This window comes from Carassius gibelio, chromosome B7, assembly GCF_023724105.1.
Source record: "Carassius gibelio isolate Cgi1373 ecotype wild population from Czech Republic chromosome B7, carGib1.2-hapl.c, whole genome shotgun sequence".
NCBI lineage: Eukaryota > Metazoa > Chordata > Actinopteri > Cypriniformes > Cyprinidae > Carassius > Carassius gibelio.
In genome coordinates, this window is record NC_068402.1 from 39,681,920 (window position 1) to 39,698,887 (window position 16,968).

Sequence of the window (16,968 nt, forward strand, 5' to 3'; positions counted from 1 at the left end):
CAATGAGCCAAAAAAAGCTCACGTTACTCCTCTCCTCATCAGGTTACACTGGCTACCAGTAGCCGCTCGCATCAGATTCAAGGTACTGATGCTTGCCTACAAGACAACCACTGGCACGGCACCAACTTACCTAAACTCACTGGTTAAATCTTATGTGCCCTCCAGAAGTTTGTGCTCCGCAAGTGAACGACGCCTTGTGGTGCCATCCCAAAGAAATTCAAAATCACTCTCACGGACCTTTTCCTGGACTGTGCCCAGCAGGTGGAATGACCTCCCAATCTCAATACAGCTGAGTCTTTACTCATTTTCAAGAAACATCTAAAGACTCATCTTTTTCGGCTGCACTTAACCAACTAATATTGGCTCTTTGCTTTCTTTTTTTGTCATTCATTAAAAAAAAAACAACAACAACAACAACAACAAAAAAAAAACCTAGTCTAGTTCTGAACTAGACTAACTGAGACTTGTCATGGCACTTGTATACTGTTGTTGTTCTGTTGTTGTTCTCTTGTTGATCTGATTGCTTCTATTCTTCTCATGTGTTAGTCACTTTGGATAAAAGTGTCTGCTAAATGATTAAATGTAAATTGTATGTAAATAATATTGCTAAAATCCTTTAAAATGTATTTAAAATATAAATTTCACAAACAGGCATTACTTGCACGGTCATTAGCTTTTAAGCACCGCTCACCGGTAAGCTACTTCATTTGGAACAATCAAAACATTTATATAAGAGAAAAATCTTCGTTTTTTTTTTTTTTTATAACTGATAAGAGAAAAGACCCATCAATGATTCTTCTCTGAAATGACGTACATTTTTTTTTTATTATTGTGAATGCAAACAATACAAAGATGACATCTGAAATGACGTACAATTGTTTGCTGAGGAGGAAGGAAACATGACGTAGCATTCAAAATTGTGGAGTCTTTTTTCTTTCTTTCTTTCTTTTTACTATCATTTGCGATAGCTTTCGTGAAGCTCGCTGCACTTTAAAGGAATAAGTCATCGAGGAAACTTTCATACACAGAGGTATGTGTGTGTGTGTGTGTGTGTGTCATTTCGTGGGGAAGGGAAATATAAACTCTAAAACTCAGGTCTTGATCTGGATTTTTGTTAAACCAGAGGGGATGGTCGGGGTGTATGTACATTTCCAGACGGGGCACAAATCATGTTCAAGGGCCATGGAATGGCGTTATTTTACTGACAAATGTTGAGAGGGCATTATTGTAGCGCGAAATCTCTCCGCTCGCGCGCGAACTTTCTTGGCTCTCACACAAAACCGGGCGCGCGCGCTCAGATATGCGCTGCTCTTAAAACCTCTTTCCTCTCACTCAAACTGTGTCTGAAATCGCTCACTCGTCCACTAATCCCTATATACACAGTTGAGTGCACTAGATCAGGGAGGAGTAAACTAATAAGTGAAGGAATCGGACGGTGACGTGAGACTCGGAGATGCTGCAAAAACACTGCCATGTACTTTTATATTACATGTACCTTATTTTAGAAAGTAATATTACTAGCAATAATACTCAAAATTACTTTATATTGCAATTATACATACAGCAGGTGATAAATAAAGTATATGAACAATGCAGTGCTATAATTGACATTGCATTTATTACATTATTATTACATTATTATTGCATTTATTATATAATAGCCTTATGTGACAAAAAGTGTCTGTAGTAAACAAATCATTATTATTTGTTATTGTCCAGCAGTCATAGATTTCTAAGCCAATTAAAAGCTAGAAATTTGAGAAAAAATAAAAGTTGTCTATAGAATCGTGATGCCTTTATCGTATAGATGTATTATGTACATATAGATTTGTGCTCGCACATTGTATTAATTAGCTTTCGCGCTACAATAATGCGCTCTCGACATTTGTCTGTAAAATAACGCCATAAAAATGCACATCTTCTGAAACAGAAGCAGTTTGATGAAGTTCAACTCCAGCAGGTGCAACTTTTATCTCTCTGAGGGAAAACAATGCAGAGGTTTTATGCATAGTTTGTCCAAGGCTTTTTAATTTAAGTATGTTTTATTTTTATTGTATAAAACTAGATATTTGCTTAAAGTTGTCTTGTGTTTGATGCGTTTGGAAAGGTGCAAAACGCTCTTGCGGTAGAATACTTTGAAAGGCTATACTGCTTCAAGTCAGACGCTGATCGATTTGCTCAAACCGAACACAACTTTATGTGACCCCCCCAGGTGCCGGGTCTGCATCGGAGGGCCCCCTAAAATGTAATTAAAACCACACTGTGTGTTGAAAATAATATAATGGTAACAATTGTGTAAGTAGTAAAAACAATACTAGTGCATTCACTAAGTTCGAAACATTTCCTCCCTTGCCTCACAGTGCTTGGGTCCAGTGCTTTATCTCTTTACCGCACACACACACACACACACACACACACACACACACACACACACACACACACACACACACACACACACACACACACACACACACACACACACACAGTCCAGTGGGAGAGAACAATGCTGTTTTTCCATGAGTCCTCTATGCTAGCGATTATAACATCATTTAGCTTGTTTGGTTTAGTTCTGTAGCTTGTGGGATAATAAGTCACCCAATACAACTAACACGCAGATTATCCTGTGTGTGAACTGATATTAGGCTAATATTGACCATCTCCATGCTACACTACATGCTACATACCAAGTCAACACATTACAAGTCAACACAGAATTATTCTATGCTGCAGAATAAGTGATACATTGTGGGGGGGGGGGTGTTAGCGCAGTGGATAAGACACATGCCTTTGGTGTGAAAGACCCAGGTTTGAATCCACTGTGAGACACCAATGTGTCCCTGAGCAAGACACTTAACTCCTAGTTGCTCCAGAGGTGTGTGACCTCTGACATATATATAGCAATTGTAAGTCGCTTTGGATAAAAGTGTCAGCTAAATGTAATAAATATTGAAGTATAAATGTTAAAGGGAAATGCATGTCTCATTTACAGTAGTCCAGCATGGAAGTGCGTACAATCATCCTGGATATTTTGGAGGATCTGACTCATCGTGAATTTATGGAATTCAAATGGCACTTAACTGATGGCAGAAAAGGCAAAACCAAATTTCCAAGAAGTATATTGGATCACGGGCATGACTTGCATGAGACTGTGGAGCGTATGATTAGTTATTTGAATCCTGATGGTGCTGGGAAGATAACTGTGGACATTTTGAAAATGATGAGCAGGGATGATCTTGCAGGGCAGTTGCAGATGAAACTAGGTAAATGACACATAATACAAATAAACAAATACACATAATTACAGTTACATATGCTTAATTGCATTCTATAGACACTGTATATACTGTATTTTCAGGGCACTTGATAATGCTGCCAAAGTTGTAAATATATACTGAGATGATGATGATTTTTTGTATTTGTTTATTTAACATATAACATAAAAATAATAATGATTAAAACAATGCCCATTTTTCCTCAGATCATTATATGCGTAGCGATCCAAATTACAAGTTATACAAATCCAAATATACTTCTGAGTCTGATACAGCACAATCACAGGAGAGATGCAAACCTGGTAAGTGAGTGAGTGAGTTATAATCTGTGTTCTTGCTTTATGATGAACAATATTTGTGACATTCAAAAATGTTAATAAATGTTTTGCTGTATAATACTATATTTCTTCTAGTTTCCAGAGTTTTTCCTTCTCTGAAGTAGCAGCCTTTCTGCATTCAGCATTGTCCCTTGAATTTGAAGGGGACTTGAACTTTTAATATTATTATTATTATTATTATTATTATTAATATTATTAATTTTTAAATGTATAATTTCATATTTGGTGTTAGTGTGGTACTTTATCAATGGCTTATTTTTATTTTTTATCCTGTCAAGCAGTTCTTAGACAATGTAAAACTTGTGCTGATGCCAGGGAATGTGACGAGCAGGTAAGAGCTTTTATAACAACATTTTTGATACGTTTATTTTATTTATTTATTAAATGGTTTGGGTAAAATATATGTTAATTGGTGCTGGGCAACATTAATATTATTATTATTATTATTATTATATTGCAATTAATCAAATTGTTGTGTGTGATTAATCCCAAATTGTTATGCACAAAACTAATAATGCATTCAACAGTAGTGTAGTGTGCACTTTTAGGCCTACTGCTCTGTGAACAAAAGTGTAAGTGTTTGGTTTGCGAACGCTTTAAACAAATAAGGGGCTTTTTACAACAGTGCTCCTTTTACATACTAGCAGTTAAAATATATATTGTAGCCTAAATCTCAACTTATAACTTTAATGTAATTAAATTAAATATAAAACAAGCCATTTGGCACTGCCATGACATTAACTTTCATCACATTATAGCAGGCACCTTCCTGTTAGAGACCTGCATGATCGTGGCACCCATCGCAGCTGAGTGTGGTGCAGGACACTTGATGTGCGGATAGAGGCTCGAGTGTCCGGGATGCGGGAGAATAATTAGGGTGTGCTCACACTAGTCAATCTCAACTCCCAAAGCCTGGTTCATTTGACTAGCGTGATCGTTCAGTCCCTGGCTCGGTTGGAAGAGGTGGGCAAGAGCAAGTTTAGTTATATATGGATCAGTGACTGCTGTCTTCATGTGCTATCGGAAACGTCCTATTTCCTACTGGGGTGTGCACGGATAATCAAACATTTGAATATTCTTTTTGCTGTAATTATTCGCTAAATAAAAATGACATTCGAATGCAGGAAAAGGTCTTCTTCTCATGTCCACCGAACAGTTCTTGCTGGAGCCATGTATTCCTCCAGATGAGGATCCCATTCAGTGGTGAAACGAAAACACAAAGCGCTTCACAAAACTTAATTGCTTAGCACACCGTTATTTGTGAGTCCCGCCAGCGTCTGTTCTGTCAGAGCGGGTTTTCTTGCGGCCGGCCTTCCCCCGATCATGTTGACATGCCTGTGTTTCTTAACAAGAACACGTAAAACAATAGGGAAAGAAAAAACAAATAAAAGATTTGCTGACAGTTTAAAAGTTTCCAAGTTAATGGAGGCTACATTCTGTACAATAGCCTAACTGCTGCAGGCTTCTTTATTTAATTGTTTTTTGTTTTTTTTGCTTTTAATCTGTAATTTTTTTGTTTGTTTGCACACATTGTTAAAGGGGGGGGGGGGTGAAATGCTCGTTTTCACTCAATATCCTGTTAATCTTGAGTACATATAGAGTAGTACTGCATCCTTCATAACTCCAAAAAGTCTTTAGTTTTGTTATATTCATAAGAGAAAGATAAGTCTGTACCGATTTTTCCTGGAAAAACATGACCAGCTGGAGGCGTGACGTGTGGGCGGAGCTAAAGAATCACGAGCGACAGTAGGCTTTTGCGTTGAGAGCGTTTGGAAGCTGTGACATTACCGTGAGGCAAAAAAACCATCATCCAAAACAAACCATGGCTAACAGTCAGATTCAGCCGTTTTTTTATGATCCAGAATCAGATCCAGAGGCTGAAACTGAACGAGAGCAGCAGCAGCAACGACTCGCTCCGAGCGGGGCTCGAACCCGGGTCTCCGGCATGGGAGGCGGACGCACTAACAAGGAGGCAGAGATATTTGAAGCAGTTTTACTCACCGCCTGCGGTTCCAACACACGATCGTGACCCTTTTTCGTTGGGATTTCATCATCCTTAAGAAATAAACGATGTGCAAATCCGTCGTCAAACTGGGCCTTGTTTGTAAAACAAGCATCTTCGAAATGCAGGGAACAAACAAAAACACTTGCAAAACTTCGTTGATGCTCTGTAAAAATAAACTCCATCCACTGGTCCCTTAATGCTGTTTTTTTTTTTTTTTTGTCAATCTGTGCAGGGTTGTCTTGCCCTGGCAACCAAAAACACACTTCTTTTGTGACATTTGACGACGCTCTCGCTCTGATCAGTGAAGTCTGTTGTGCTCTCAGTGCTCTGCTATACGGGAGCGCGCGCTCTTCCGGCAGAAGTGCCTCAGGATCCATATAAGGAAATTCAGCTCCATCTAATGTCACACAGACCCATACTCGAAAAAAAACTTTCCGAAACTTGTGACAAACCGGAAGGAGTATTTTGGGAACAAAAATACTCCTTCAAACGTACAACTTAATTTTTGAAACTTTGTCCATGTTTAGCATGGGAATCCAACTCTTTAACAGTATAAAAAACTCAGTATGCATGAAATAGCATTTCACCCCCCCTTTAAAGGTTTTCAGCCACAAAATACAATGTAGCATAATGTTCAAGCTTATTGTGGACCCCAGATGATACTAACCCTGAATCAACAAACATAACTAACAGATATTGCTACAAGTGTGACTGCATCATATAATAATTATTAATTATTAATAATATTAATAATGTTTATCGTCTGGCTGACTACGTCTTGTATTATTTTTTCTGAAAAATCCTGTCATACGAGCACAAACTGACAGTTGCCACTTATAAGCTGCTACTAAATATTGTAGAAACATACTTTTCTGTAAAGTTGCTTTGTAACAATGGAAACAATAAATGTTCGAATATTCATTTTTTTGTGAGCTCAAATATTTGAATGTGATATTTGCGGAAAATGCCCCTCCCTATTTCCAACCAAGTCATGATTAGAAGCTCGTTGCATTCTTTTCTGTCAAAAATAACAGTGGACAGTGGTTTGTGAATGCTGATGATTAGCCTTAATAATTTGATTGCCTCCTGTGACCCATGATTTGTCTGTATGTGTATTCAGAGCCAGTTAGCAACAGACTTTCAGAATTATAATATTATTACAAACTGTGTTAACGGGCATTAAAATAATTCTCGACATTAATCAATTAATGCGTTAATGTGATATTAACACGTTAACCTACATTTACATTTATTCATTTAGCAGACACTTTTATCAAAAGCAACTTACAAATGAGGACAATGGAAGCAATCAAAAACAATAAAAGTGCAATGATATATAAGTGTTATAACAGATAGAATAGAATAGAAAAAGAATAGAGCAAGCTAGTGTTAGAGATATTTTTATATTGTATAATACATTTTCTTTTTTAAAGTTAGTGTCACGTTACGAGGCGCTTGAAACGACGAGAGAGAACCAATTGCAGGTAAGTATGATTTATTCAAGGGATAATCCAAAAGGGTAAACAGTCCAGGCAGGGTCAAAACCAGAAGATCCAAACATAACATAAACAAGACACGAATACTAGACAAGGCAAGGCAAGGCAAGAATGACGGACATGAATTATCCTAAGACACTTGACATTAAACAAGGACTCCGTAACATAGACTAAGACAGACTGGGTATTATTACACAGAAGGATAATTGGGAAACAGGAGACAGGTGGGGTGAACAATCAATTACGTAACAAGGAGGAAGGTGACCATATAAGGGAACAGGAAGTGATCTGGGACAGACACCGTGAGAAGGAGGACATCTAGTGGAACCCCGGGGAACAACAACCCAGACACTGTGACAGTACCTCCCCTCTACGGAGCGGCTCCCAGACGCTCCAAGACAAAACATGACACAGAGACCAGGAGGGAGGCGGACAGGTGGAGGCTCAGGGGGAGGGACGGAGGGCCAGAAAAGGAACACATGGGGGACAAACACCAGAAATGTATACATAAAACAGGGAGACCAGGAGGGAGGAGGACCGGAGGAGGTACAGGGGGAGGGACGGAGGGCCAGACTAAACTAAAGGGAACAGACAGAAAACATCACAGAACTCAAATACACAAAACAGAAGTCCATAAAGGGCATGTTGAGGCGCCCACCAGGGCGGAGCGGAAGACCACCACGGCCTTGTGGTCAAAGTCAGAGCCCTCCAGGGCGGAGCGGAAGACCACCACGGCCTTGTGGTCAAAGTCAAAGCCCTCCAGGGCGGAGCGGAAGACCACCACATCTTTGTGGTCAGGGCGGAAACCCCCCAGGGTGGAGCGGATGACCACCACGTCTTTGTGGTCGAGGCCGGAGTCCACCAGGGTGGAGCGGAAGACCACCACAGCTTTGTGGTCAAAGTCAGAGTCCCCCAGGGCGGAGCGGATGACCACCACCTCTTTGTGGTCAGGGCGGAAGCCCCCCAGGTCCAAGTGGAAGACCACCACAGCCATGTGGTCAGGACGAGAGCCCCCCAAGGCGGAGCAGATGACCCACACGCCCCCGTGGTTGAGGCCGGAGTCCCCCAGGACGGAGCAGCAGACCACCACGTGACCTGACCCGACTCCGGAGAGTCCACCGGAATCTGACCCGACTCTGGAGAGTCCACCGGGACCTGACTCAACTCTGGAGAGTCCACCGGGACCTGACTCAACTCTGGAGAGTCCACCGGGACCTGCCTCGACTCTGAACTGTCTGTGGAAACCTGAGGCGCCTCGGTCTCGGGCACTGCCTCTGGAACGGCCTCGGGCATCACCTCGGTAACGGCCTCTGGAACAGTCTCGGCATCAGGCACAGCCTCGACCTCCGGATCAGTCTCGGGCACAGTCTCGGCATCGGGCACCGCCTCGGCATCGGGCACCGCCTCGGCCTCCGGAACAGCGTCGGGCACCGCCTCGACCTCCGGAACAGTCTCGGGCACCGCCTCGGGCCCTGCCTCGGCATCGGGTGCCACCTCGGCCTCTGGAACAGCGTCGGGCACCGCCTCGGCCTCTGGAACAGCGTCGGGCACCGCCTCGGCCTCTGGAACAGCCTCGGGCACCGCCTCGGTAACTGCATTGGGAACAGCCTCGGGCACCGCCTCGGCCTCGGGCACCTCCTCGGCCTCCGGAACAGCATCGAGCACCGACTCGGCATCGGGCGCTGCCTCGGCATCGGGTGCCACCTCGGCCTCTGGAACAGCGTCAGGCACCGCCTCGACCTCCGGAACAGCCTCTGGCACCGCCTCGTAAACTGCAATGGGAACAGCCTCGGGCACCGCCTCGGCCTCCAGAACAGGATCGAGCACCGCCTCGGCCTCTGGAACAGCAACGGGCACTGCCTCGACCTCAGACACCACCTCGGCCTCCGGAACAGCCTCGGCATCGGGTGCCACCTCGGCCTCTGGAACAGCGTCGGGCACCGCCTCGGCCTCCGGAACAGCAACGGGAACCGCCTCGGCCTCCGGGACAGCATCGTGCACCTTATCTGGAGACTCAGGGTTTGAGTCGACCATCTTGTGCTGTGGCGCTGGGCTGGCGGCCATCTTGTGCTGTGGCGCTGGGCTGGCGGCCATCTTGTGCTGTGGCGCTGGGCTGGCAGCCATCTTGTGCTGTGGCGCTGGGCTGGCGGCCATCTTGTGCTGTGGCGCTGGGCTGGCTGCCATCTTGTACTGTGGCGCTGGACCGGTGGCCAATTTGGGCATTGGCGCTGGGTTAGCGGCCATCTTGTACTGTGGCGCTGGGCTGGCGGCCATCTCGTGCTGTGGCCCTGGGCTGACGACCATTTTGTGTTGTGGCGCTGGACTGGCGGCCATCTTGTACTGTGGCGCTGGGCTTGCTGCCATCTTGGGCTGTGGCGCTGGGCTGATAGCCAACCTGGGCAGTAGTGCTGGGATGACGACCACCCCGCCGGAAGAGACAGGAGTGGCTGGGGCATCCCACCGACACCGATGCTGCAGGTAGCTCACGAATTCCCAGAACTCCAGTGTCTCCAACTGCGCCATCTCCTCCTGAGACACTGGATCATCCAGCCCATCATTAAAATAGTCCTTAAGGGCCGCATCGTTGTAGCCCATGCCCTCGGCCAAGGACCAGAACACCTGAGCTAGGGCACCCACTTCATTGCCCTCTTGGCGGAGGGCGATTAACCTCAGGTATTTGGCTCGCCTCTCCGCCATCTTGACTGGGGAGCGGAAAAATGACATACCGCTGGTTCTCTGTGGGACGGAGTCCTTCTGTCACGTTACGAGGCGCTTGAAACGACGAGAGAGAACCAATTGCAGGTAAGTATGATTTATTCAAGGGATAATCCAAAAGGGTAAACAGTCCAGGCAGGGTCAAAACCAGAAGATCCAAACATAACATAAACAAGACACGAATACTAGACAAGGCAAGGCAAGGCAAGAATGACGGACATGAATTATCCTAAGACACTTGACATTAAACAAGGACTCCGTAACATAGACTAAGACAGACTGGGTATTATTACACAGAAGGATAATTGGGAAACAGGAGACAGGTGGGGTGAACAATCAATTACGTTACAAGGAGGAAGGTGACCATATAAGGGAACAGGAAGTGATCTGGGACAGACACCGTGAGAAGGAGGACATCTAGTGGAACCCCGGGGAACAACAACCCAGACACTGTGACAGTTAGAGGGTCAAATAAAGATGGAAGAGGTGTGTTTTAAGCCGATTCTTGAAGAAGGCTAAGGACTCAGCTGCTCAGATTAAGTTTGGGAGGTCATTCCACCAGGAGGGAACATTTAATTTAAAAGTCCGTAAAAGTGACTGTGCTTCTTTGGGATGGCACAATCAAGCGACGTTCACTTGCAGAACGTCAGCTTCTGGAGGGCACATAAGTCTGAAGTAACAAATTTAGGTAAATGGGTGCAGAGCCAGTGGTAGTTTTGTAGGCAAACATCAATGACTATGTTTACAAGCTGTTAAAATTCGGGTTATGGTCGGGTTAAGGTCACTATTCGGGTTTCTGAAACATTCGGGATAACCCGTTTACATGCGTGAGCAGAGAGAGTTACTCCTTTATACATGTAATGTGTAATCAGTCACCAATATCCCGATGTAAACAGCGACGCACGGTTAGCGTCTGGACGTACGGATAACATTAAGATGCAATATGCGTCATTTCCGATTTTTTTATGCGCCGTCTCTACTCAAAAGACCAAGATTGCTTGCGAATAGAACATGCGCAGAACACACATTTTGATGGTGATATGCCGAAACGCGTTTACAAGACCAAATATTCGGGTTAGAAAAGGGGTACCCCAGGTATAATATACCGGTTTTTAATTTAATGCATCTTTTTGTGTGTAATTTTTGTCAAGTTATTTATAAAAGAGGTTCGTACAACGACGTAATCGGTGACTGTCTTTATTTAGCAGTACAACAACCATCCACTAGTGTGTTCGAACATAGCATAACCTCCAACCTTCCCTAACCCCGCCTCCTATACAGACGTCACCTCCTTTTACTTCCAAAACTATTACACTATTATTCCATAATACCACATCTCCCTTTCTTTGAGAACAAAGGGTGGACTACCTTTGCCTCTGCAGGTCTTAAGGGGTTTATTCTGCCCTTTTGCTGGAAGACCTGTCCCTGATTCAAGCACGCAGAACAGAAATAAATAACTTACACATTACCATACTCTGAACTTTTACTTTAGCAGGCTGTGTTCTCCAAAACTTAAACTCTCAGGTTTCAGGCAAATGTAAACAGTAAAGCAGAACAATTCCACAATCACATTCCACTCTTCTTTTTTTTTCACAAATCAAGTCTCTGCGGCTTTCTAACCTCTCTCCCACACCTAGTCCGCACAGTCTCTGTGGTGGGACCCTCTCTGCTGGGTGATGTTACCACTGGTGGAGCTGGCTCTGGTGATGTTGTCACTGGTGGATTTTCTCCCACCAGTGGCTTATCAGCGTCGCTTTCCCCCCTGTTGGTTTGCAGTGGCACCAAGTGATGCTGGTTCCTCCTCAGTGTCCCCTGAGGCACCTGGACAATCAAAGAGCGAGGGGTGTTGTGTGTAGATAGCACAGTGCCCTGGACTCATGCATCGGTGATCCACACATCCTCCCCAGGTACGAGTGGCTCTAGATTTCTTGCACCGTGTCTCTTGTTGAATAATTTTGCGTTGTTCACCCTCTTTTCCCTTTCTTTGGCCTCCAGCACTTTCCAATCAGGCACAACTGGATTCAGCAGGGTTGGGAGGGCAGGAACTGTAGTGCGGAGGTGCCGCCCCATCAACAGCTCGGCTGGGCTATAGCCGTTCTGTAGAGGGGTTGCTCTGTAGGCCAGCAAAGCAAGGTATGGGTCTGATGCCTTTGTTAGCAGGTTTTTCACAGTTTGTACAGCGCGTTCCGCCTCCCCATTGCTTTGGGGAAACTTGGGGCTGCTTGTGATGTGCACAGAGCCATAGTCTGCTACAAAGTCTTTAAAGTGGTTACCAGAGAACTGGGGGCCATTGTCACTTTTAAGGAATTCACAGATCCCATGACGTGAAAATATGGATTTCAGATGCACCACCACATCTGTGGACCTTGTGGGTGACAGCAGGGCAATTTCCACATACCTTGAGAAATAATCTACTACTAGTAGATAGGTCTTGCCTTTCAGCATGAACAGGTCAGCTCCCAAAGTTTGCCAAGGCCTGTCCGGCATCTCCGTTGGTATCAACGGCTCTTTGACGTTCTTTCTCTCCTGAATGCAGGTTCTACATTTCAGTACCATGTCATTCAGCTGGCTACTGAGCCCTGGCCACCATACTGTCTGTTTGGCCCGGCCTCTACATTTTGTCACCCCCAGGTGTCCCTCATGTAGTCTCTGCAGCACATCCCCTTGTAAGGCGAATGGGATGACAAGCCTTGTGACCCACAGCAGCAGTCCATCATGCACAGTCAGCACTGCTCTATCAGGCCAGTAATGCCTCAGCGCTCCCTGCAATTGGCTTTTGTCAGGCCAGCCGTCTGTGCAGTACTCCATCAGTGCAGAACATGTGCTGTCTGCCTTTAGGTGCTCTTGTAAGCTGCTCAGATAATCTCCACTGACAGGAATGTTGCTGATGACAGAGTCTACATAGATGTTGGTGTCCTCTAGTAGGCTTGTATCTGTGTGTGCTCTTGCGGTTCTTAGAGGAGCACGCGACAAGGTGTCGGCTGTCCACAGGCTTTTGCCAGGGACATTATTGACTGAATAATTGTACCTCATGAGTCGCATTTTAAATCTTTGGATTCTTGGTGGGAGGTCATCCAGCGCCTTCCTGCCCAGCAGACTCACTAACGGCTTATGGTCCGTTTCCAGCTCGAATGGTCTTCCCAGGATGAAACAGCTGAACCTTTCACAAGCCCACATTGCAGCTAGTGCCTCCTTCTCTACTTGAGCATAGCGCTGCTCTGTTGGTGTCATTGACCTGGACACATATGCCACAGGTGACCACCTGGCATCGCTTTTCTGCAACAGCACTGCACCCAGGCCAAATGAAGAGGCATCAGCCGAGATTTTTAGTGCACTGTTTGGGTTGTATAGTGCAAGCACTGGTGTGGATGACAGCTCTGTTTTTAACTGGTCAAAGGAGGCCTGCTGTTCTGTCCCCCAGTACCAGTGGTTCTTTTTGGACAGCAGGTCTCTTAGCACCTTGTCTTTTTCGGCCAGGTTAGGCAAAAAGCGGCCCAGCTGATTGACCATGCCCAGAAAACTTCTAAGTTCACTGACATTTTTGGGTGCGTCCATCTCCTGCACAGCTTTTGTCTTCTCCGGATCTGGCTTCACTCCATCTGCTGAAATCACATGACCCAGGAATTTGACTGTATGGCGTGTGAACTCACATTTGTCCATGTTGAGCGTAATGTCGGCCTTTTGTGCCTTCTCTAACACCTGATGTAGCCACACATCATGCTCGTCCTGCGTCTGTCCCTAGACCAGGATGTCATCCATGTGACACAGTACTCCCTCCAGGCCACCTGTCACTTCTGTCATCATTATCCTTTGAAAGTGCTCAGGGGCTGAAGCTATGCCAAAGGGTAGCCGGTTGAAATAATAGCGCCCAAAGGGCGTGATGAAGGTGGTGTATTTGGCAGACTCTTTTGTCAATGGTACTTGCCAAAAACCCATATTGGCATCTAATTTGCTAAATACTGTTGCGCCAGCTGGCATGCCCAGGGTGTGTTCAACAGAAGGCAGGATAAACTTTTCTCTGCAAACTGATTCATTCATCCTTGTGAAATCCACACAAATGCGGACAGTACCTGCTTTTTTCGGCACCATCACCATCCCGGCGCACCAAGCAATCGGCTCCTCAATCTTAGTGATTACGCCCATCCTCTCCATACGGTCAATCTCCTCCTTCACTTTTCCCATAAGCGGCAGAGGGACTCTGCGTGGTGCATGTAGAGAGAAGGGCACAGCCTCTGGCTTTAATTTGATTGAGTATGGCATCAGAACAAGACCCAGGCTGCTACACAGCTTCGGATACTGTTGTTTCACAGATTCCATGGTGATGCTGTCAACCCTGCACACAAGCTGAAGCTGTTCTATAGCAGGCCTTCCCAGCAATGCAGTGTGTAGGTCTTTTACAACATAAATGTCCTCTGGGGCTGTCTTTTTGCCTCTGCGCAGTGTTTCTCTGGCTACACCTAGGACAGAGAGCACGTTGCCACCTGGCCCAAACAATGGGCGTGTTGACATTGCCAGGCGCTTCACATCAGGTCCCCCCTAATGTCATAGTACACCTCGGCTGGCAGGGCGGTGACATCAGCACCAGTGTCAATTTTAAAGCACACATTATTTTTTCTTGTAACTGCACTGTCCACGGGTCTTTTCCAGCGTCCACGGCTCCCAAAAAAGAAACTCTATTCATCTTCTGTAGTGACAGCATTCAGAGATCTTGCAGCATTTCTGCACACTTTGCCATAATGTCCCATTTTGCCACAGTTGTGACACACAGCATCTGCAGCAGGGCATTCTGATTTTCCATGTGATGGCATTTTCCCACATCTATAACAGGCCTTTGAACCTTGCTGTGGCCGTGCAGTAGGTTTATATTTGCCTGGTGTTTGTGCTTGTGGCTGAGGCTTTGAGGGAAATTTGGTGTTTCTGTAATTGTTAGCATGCACAGCATCAACATTGGAGCATTTGCTAGCACCGCCATTTTCTCCTCTTAAGTCACACTGCTGTCGTCTAACTTCTTCAAACTGCCTTGTTTTTGTTATAGCAGTTTCAAGTGTTAAGTCTCTGTCTAGCTGTAGCTTTTCGGACAATGAGATGTTTCTCCGCCCGACCACTAACCTCTCGCGTATCAGCTCCTTTTGTAACTGTCCATAATTGCAATGTTCAGCTAATCCGTATAGAGCAGTGATAAAGGAATCCACCGTTTCTGCCGGCAGTTGCACACACTGATTGAACTTGGCTCTTTCATATATTACATTATTTTTAGGCACAAAAAATGCATCAAAGCCCGCCTTAACATCTGTGTACTTCTTCCTCTGATTTTCAGTTAGCATAAGCCCTTTAAGCACATCTTCGGCTTCATCGCCCATACAATACACTAATGTGTTTACCTGGTTTTCTTCCGAGGTTGCGTTTAAATTGCTTGCAAGCCGAAAGCGGTCAAATCTCCTAATCCAACGCTCCCATTCGTGAGGCTTGGTAAAATCGGATGGCTCTGGAGGTTGTATTGTGAACGTAGCAGTTGGTATAGGTTGCGCCATATCAGCCGGCTCGTCTCCCATTCCTCCGCCAAACGATAACGTTACACTTTTCTTTTCCTCTTCTGCTTACAAGTCGTCCCGTTCTGACACCATGTCAAGTTATTTATAAAAGAGGTTCGTACAACGACGTAATCGGTGACTGTCTTTATTTAGCAACTCAGTACAACAACATTCCGCTAGTGTGTTCGAACATAACATAACCTCCAACCTTCGCTAACCCCGCCTCCTATACAGACGTCACCTCCTGTTACTTCCAAAGCTATTACACTATTATTCCATAATACCACAATTGTTTATAATAATAATAATGGTTATTATTATAAAATAGTTCATTAATTTAGAAAACATGTTTATCCAGTTATAATTGCTAAAATGCAGCCATTCTTGAACTCTAGCATATTGTTTCAGGACTCAGATGAATGGGAACTGATTGAACCGAGTGTGATCTCAGAGGATGCACAGACAAAGTACAGGTACTATCTCTTCTGCATCTCTTTTATTTATCATATATATTCACATTTTTTTTACATAGCAACTGTACTCCTAAATGAATTTCTGTCCAAAAGACTAGAGCTTACAGCAGGCCTTTATGAATGCAGCACGACTGGTCTTCGTATTGAATGCTCCCGTGAAGTTCAGCTTGAGTATCACATTTGTGACTGGGAATGTGTAGCTGATTTTCCAGGAATGGAGCATTTTACACCGTGTGGCCCCTTGATGGATATTGCTGTCATCTCAGGAAAACTAAAGGCAGTCTATCTACCTCACTTTCTGTGTTTAGGTATTTTTTCCCAATTTTTGTACACATTTTAATGGGGTCATGGATTCATAGTTTTTACAGTTTTTTCTACAAAACCTGTAACAAATCAGAATTCAAAGGCCATACCTTGCTCGTATCGTTGCATGTACTGTAAGTGCTACATGTGGAACTCTTTTGAAAACTTTTTAAATTAAATAATAGTTTTTTCATTATATTTAGATAGGCTGATTGTTGCTGAATGTGTTTTGAGTGCACAAATTATCTAATTGCAACTCAATTTGAGTGCACACACACACAATGCAAATAAGGGATTCATTAAGGTGTGAAGACCGTGTTCGGTGTGATCAGAGACAATTTATAAGAGACATGCCACTTCCTCAATTCTCAATACAACTATGTAAGGAAAACCCGTAATGGCAAAGATGACGGTTGTATGCACATGTCCCGCCCCTCCCGCTGGAAAGCAAATCATCTGCTTTTAACACTCAGGCCGGGAAACATTTAAGCCTTTCGTCTGGTTCCACTGACGTATGCGCACAGTTGAGGAAACCTTACGTATGCGTAGTAAAAGTATAACCTGTGGGTAAAAAAGGTGTTTTAAACCCTATTTTGGGGCAAAGTCATCAAAAATGTTCAGCGATTTTTATCATATTTCACTGCTGTTTCTATACATGCAGTTTTTATGTCCCGGTGACCAGTGACAGTGCAGTTCTGACTCTATGCCCATTCATTAAGATAGGAGCCTGGTCTTGTTAGTCTGAAATACCCTTATGAAAATTAACCATGGTTTTACTACAAATAAAACCCCCCCAAAAAAACGAGTACCAGCAAGCGCTGGCAGGGGTGCCGGG

At 44.6% G+C, this 16,968-nt stretch overlaps 1 protein-coding gene across 4 annotated transcripts in view; it reads left to right on the forward strand.

Annotated features, from left to right (window-relative positions):
- Positions 1 to 16,968, forward strand: part of LOC127962356 (NACHT, LRR and PYD domains-containing protein 1 homolog) — a 54,930-nt gene that overhangs the window by 37,424 nt on the left and 538 nt on the right. The window contains exons 1-6 of one of the 4 annotated variants that reach the window (XM_052561929.1): positions 928 to 1,030; positions 2,990 to 3,260; positions 3,479 to 3,574; positions 3,889 to 3,941; positions 15,766 to 15,830; positions 15,924 to 16,138. In XM_052561929.1, coding sequence (XP_052417889.1) covers positions 2,999 to 3,260; positions 3,479 to 3,574; positions 3,889 to 3,941; positions 15,766 to 15,830; positions 15,924 to 16,138 — 691 coding nt within the window. In that variant the 5' untranslated portion in view covers positions 928 to 1,030; positions 2,990 to 2,998. Of the gene's footprint in view, positions 1 to 927; positions 1,031 to 2,989; positions 3,261 to 3,478; positions 3,575 to 3,888; positions 3,942 to 15,765; positions 15,831 to 15,923; positions 16,139 to 16,968 lie in introns of those variants that run through there. The other 3 variants (XM_052561933.1, XM_052561931.1, XM_052561930.1) reach the window with 3 other exon arrangements.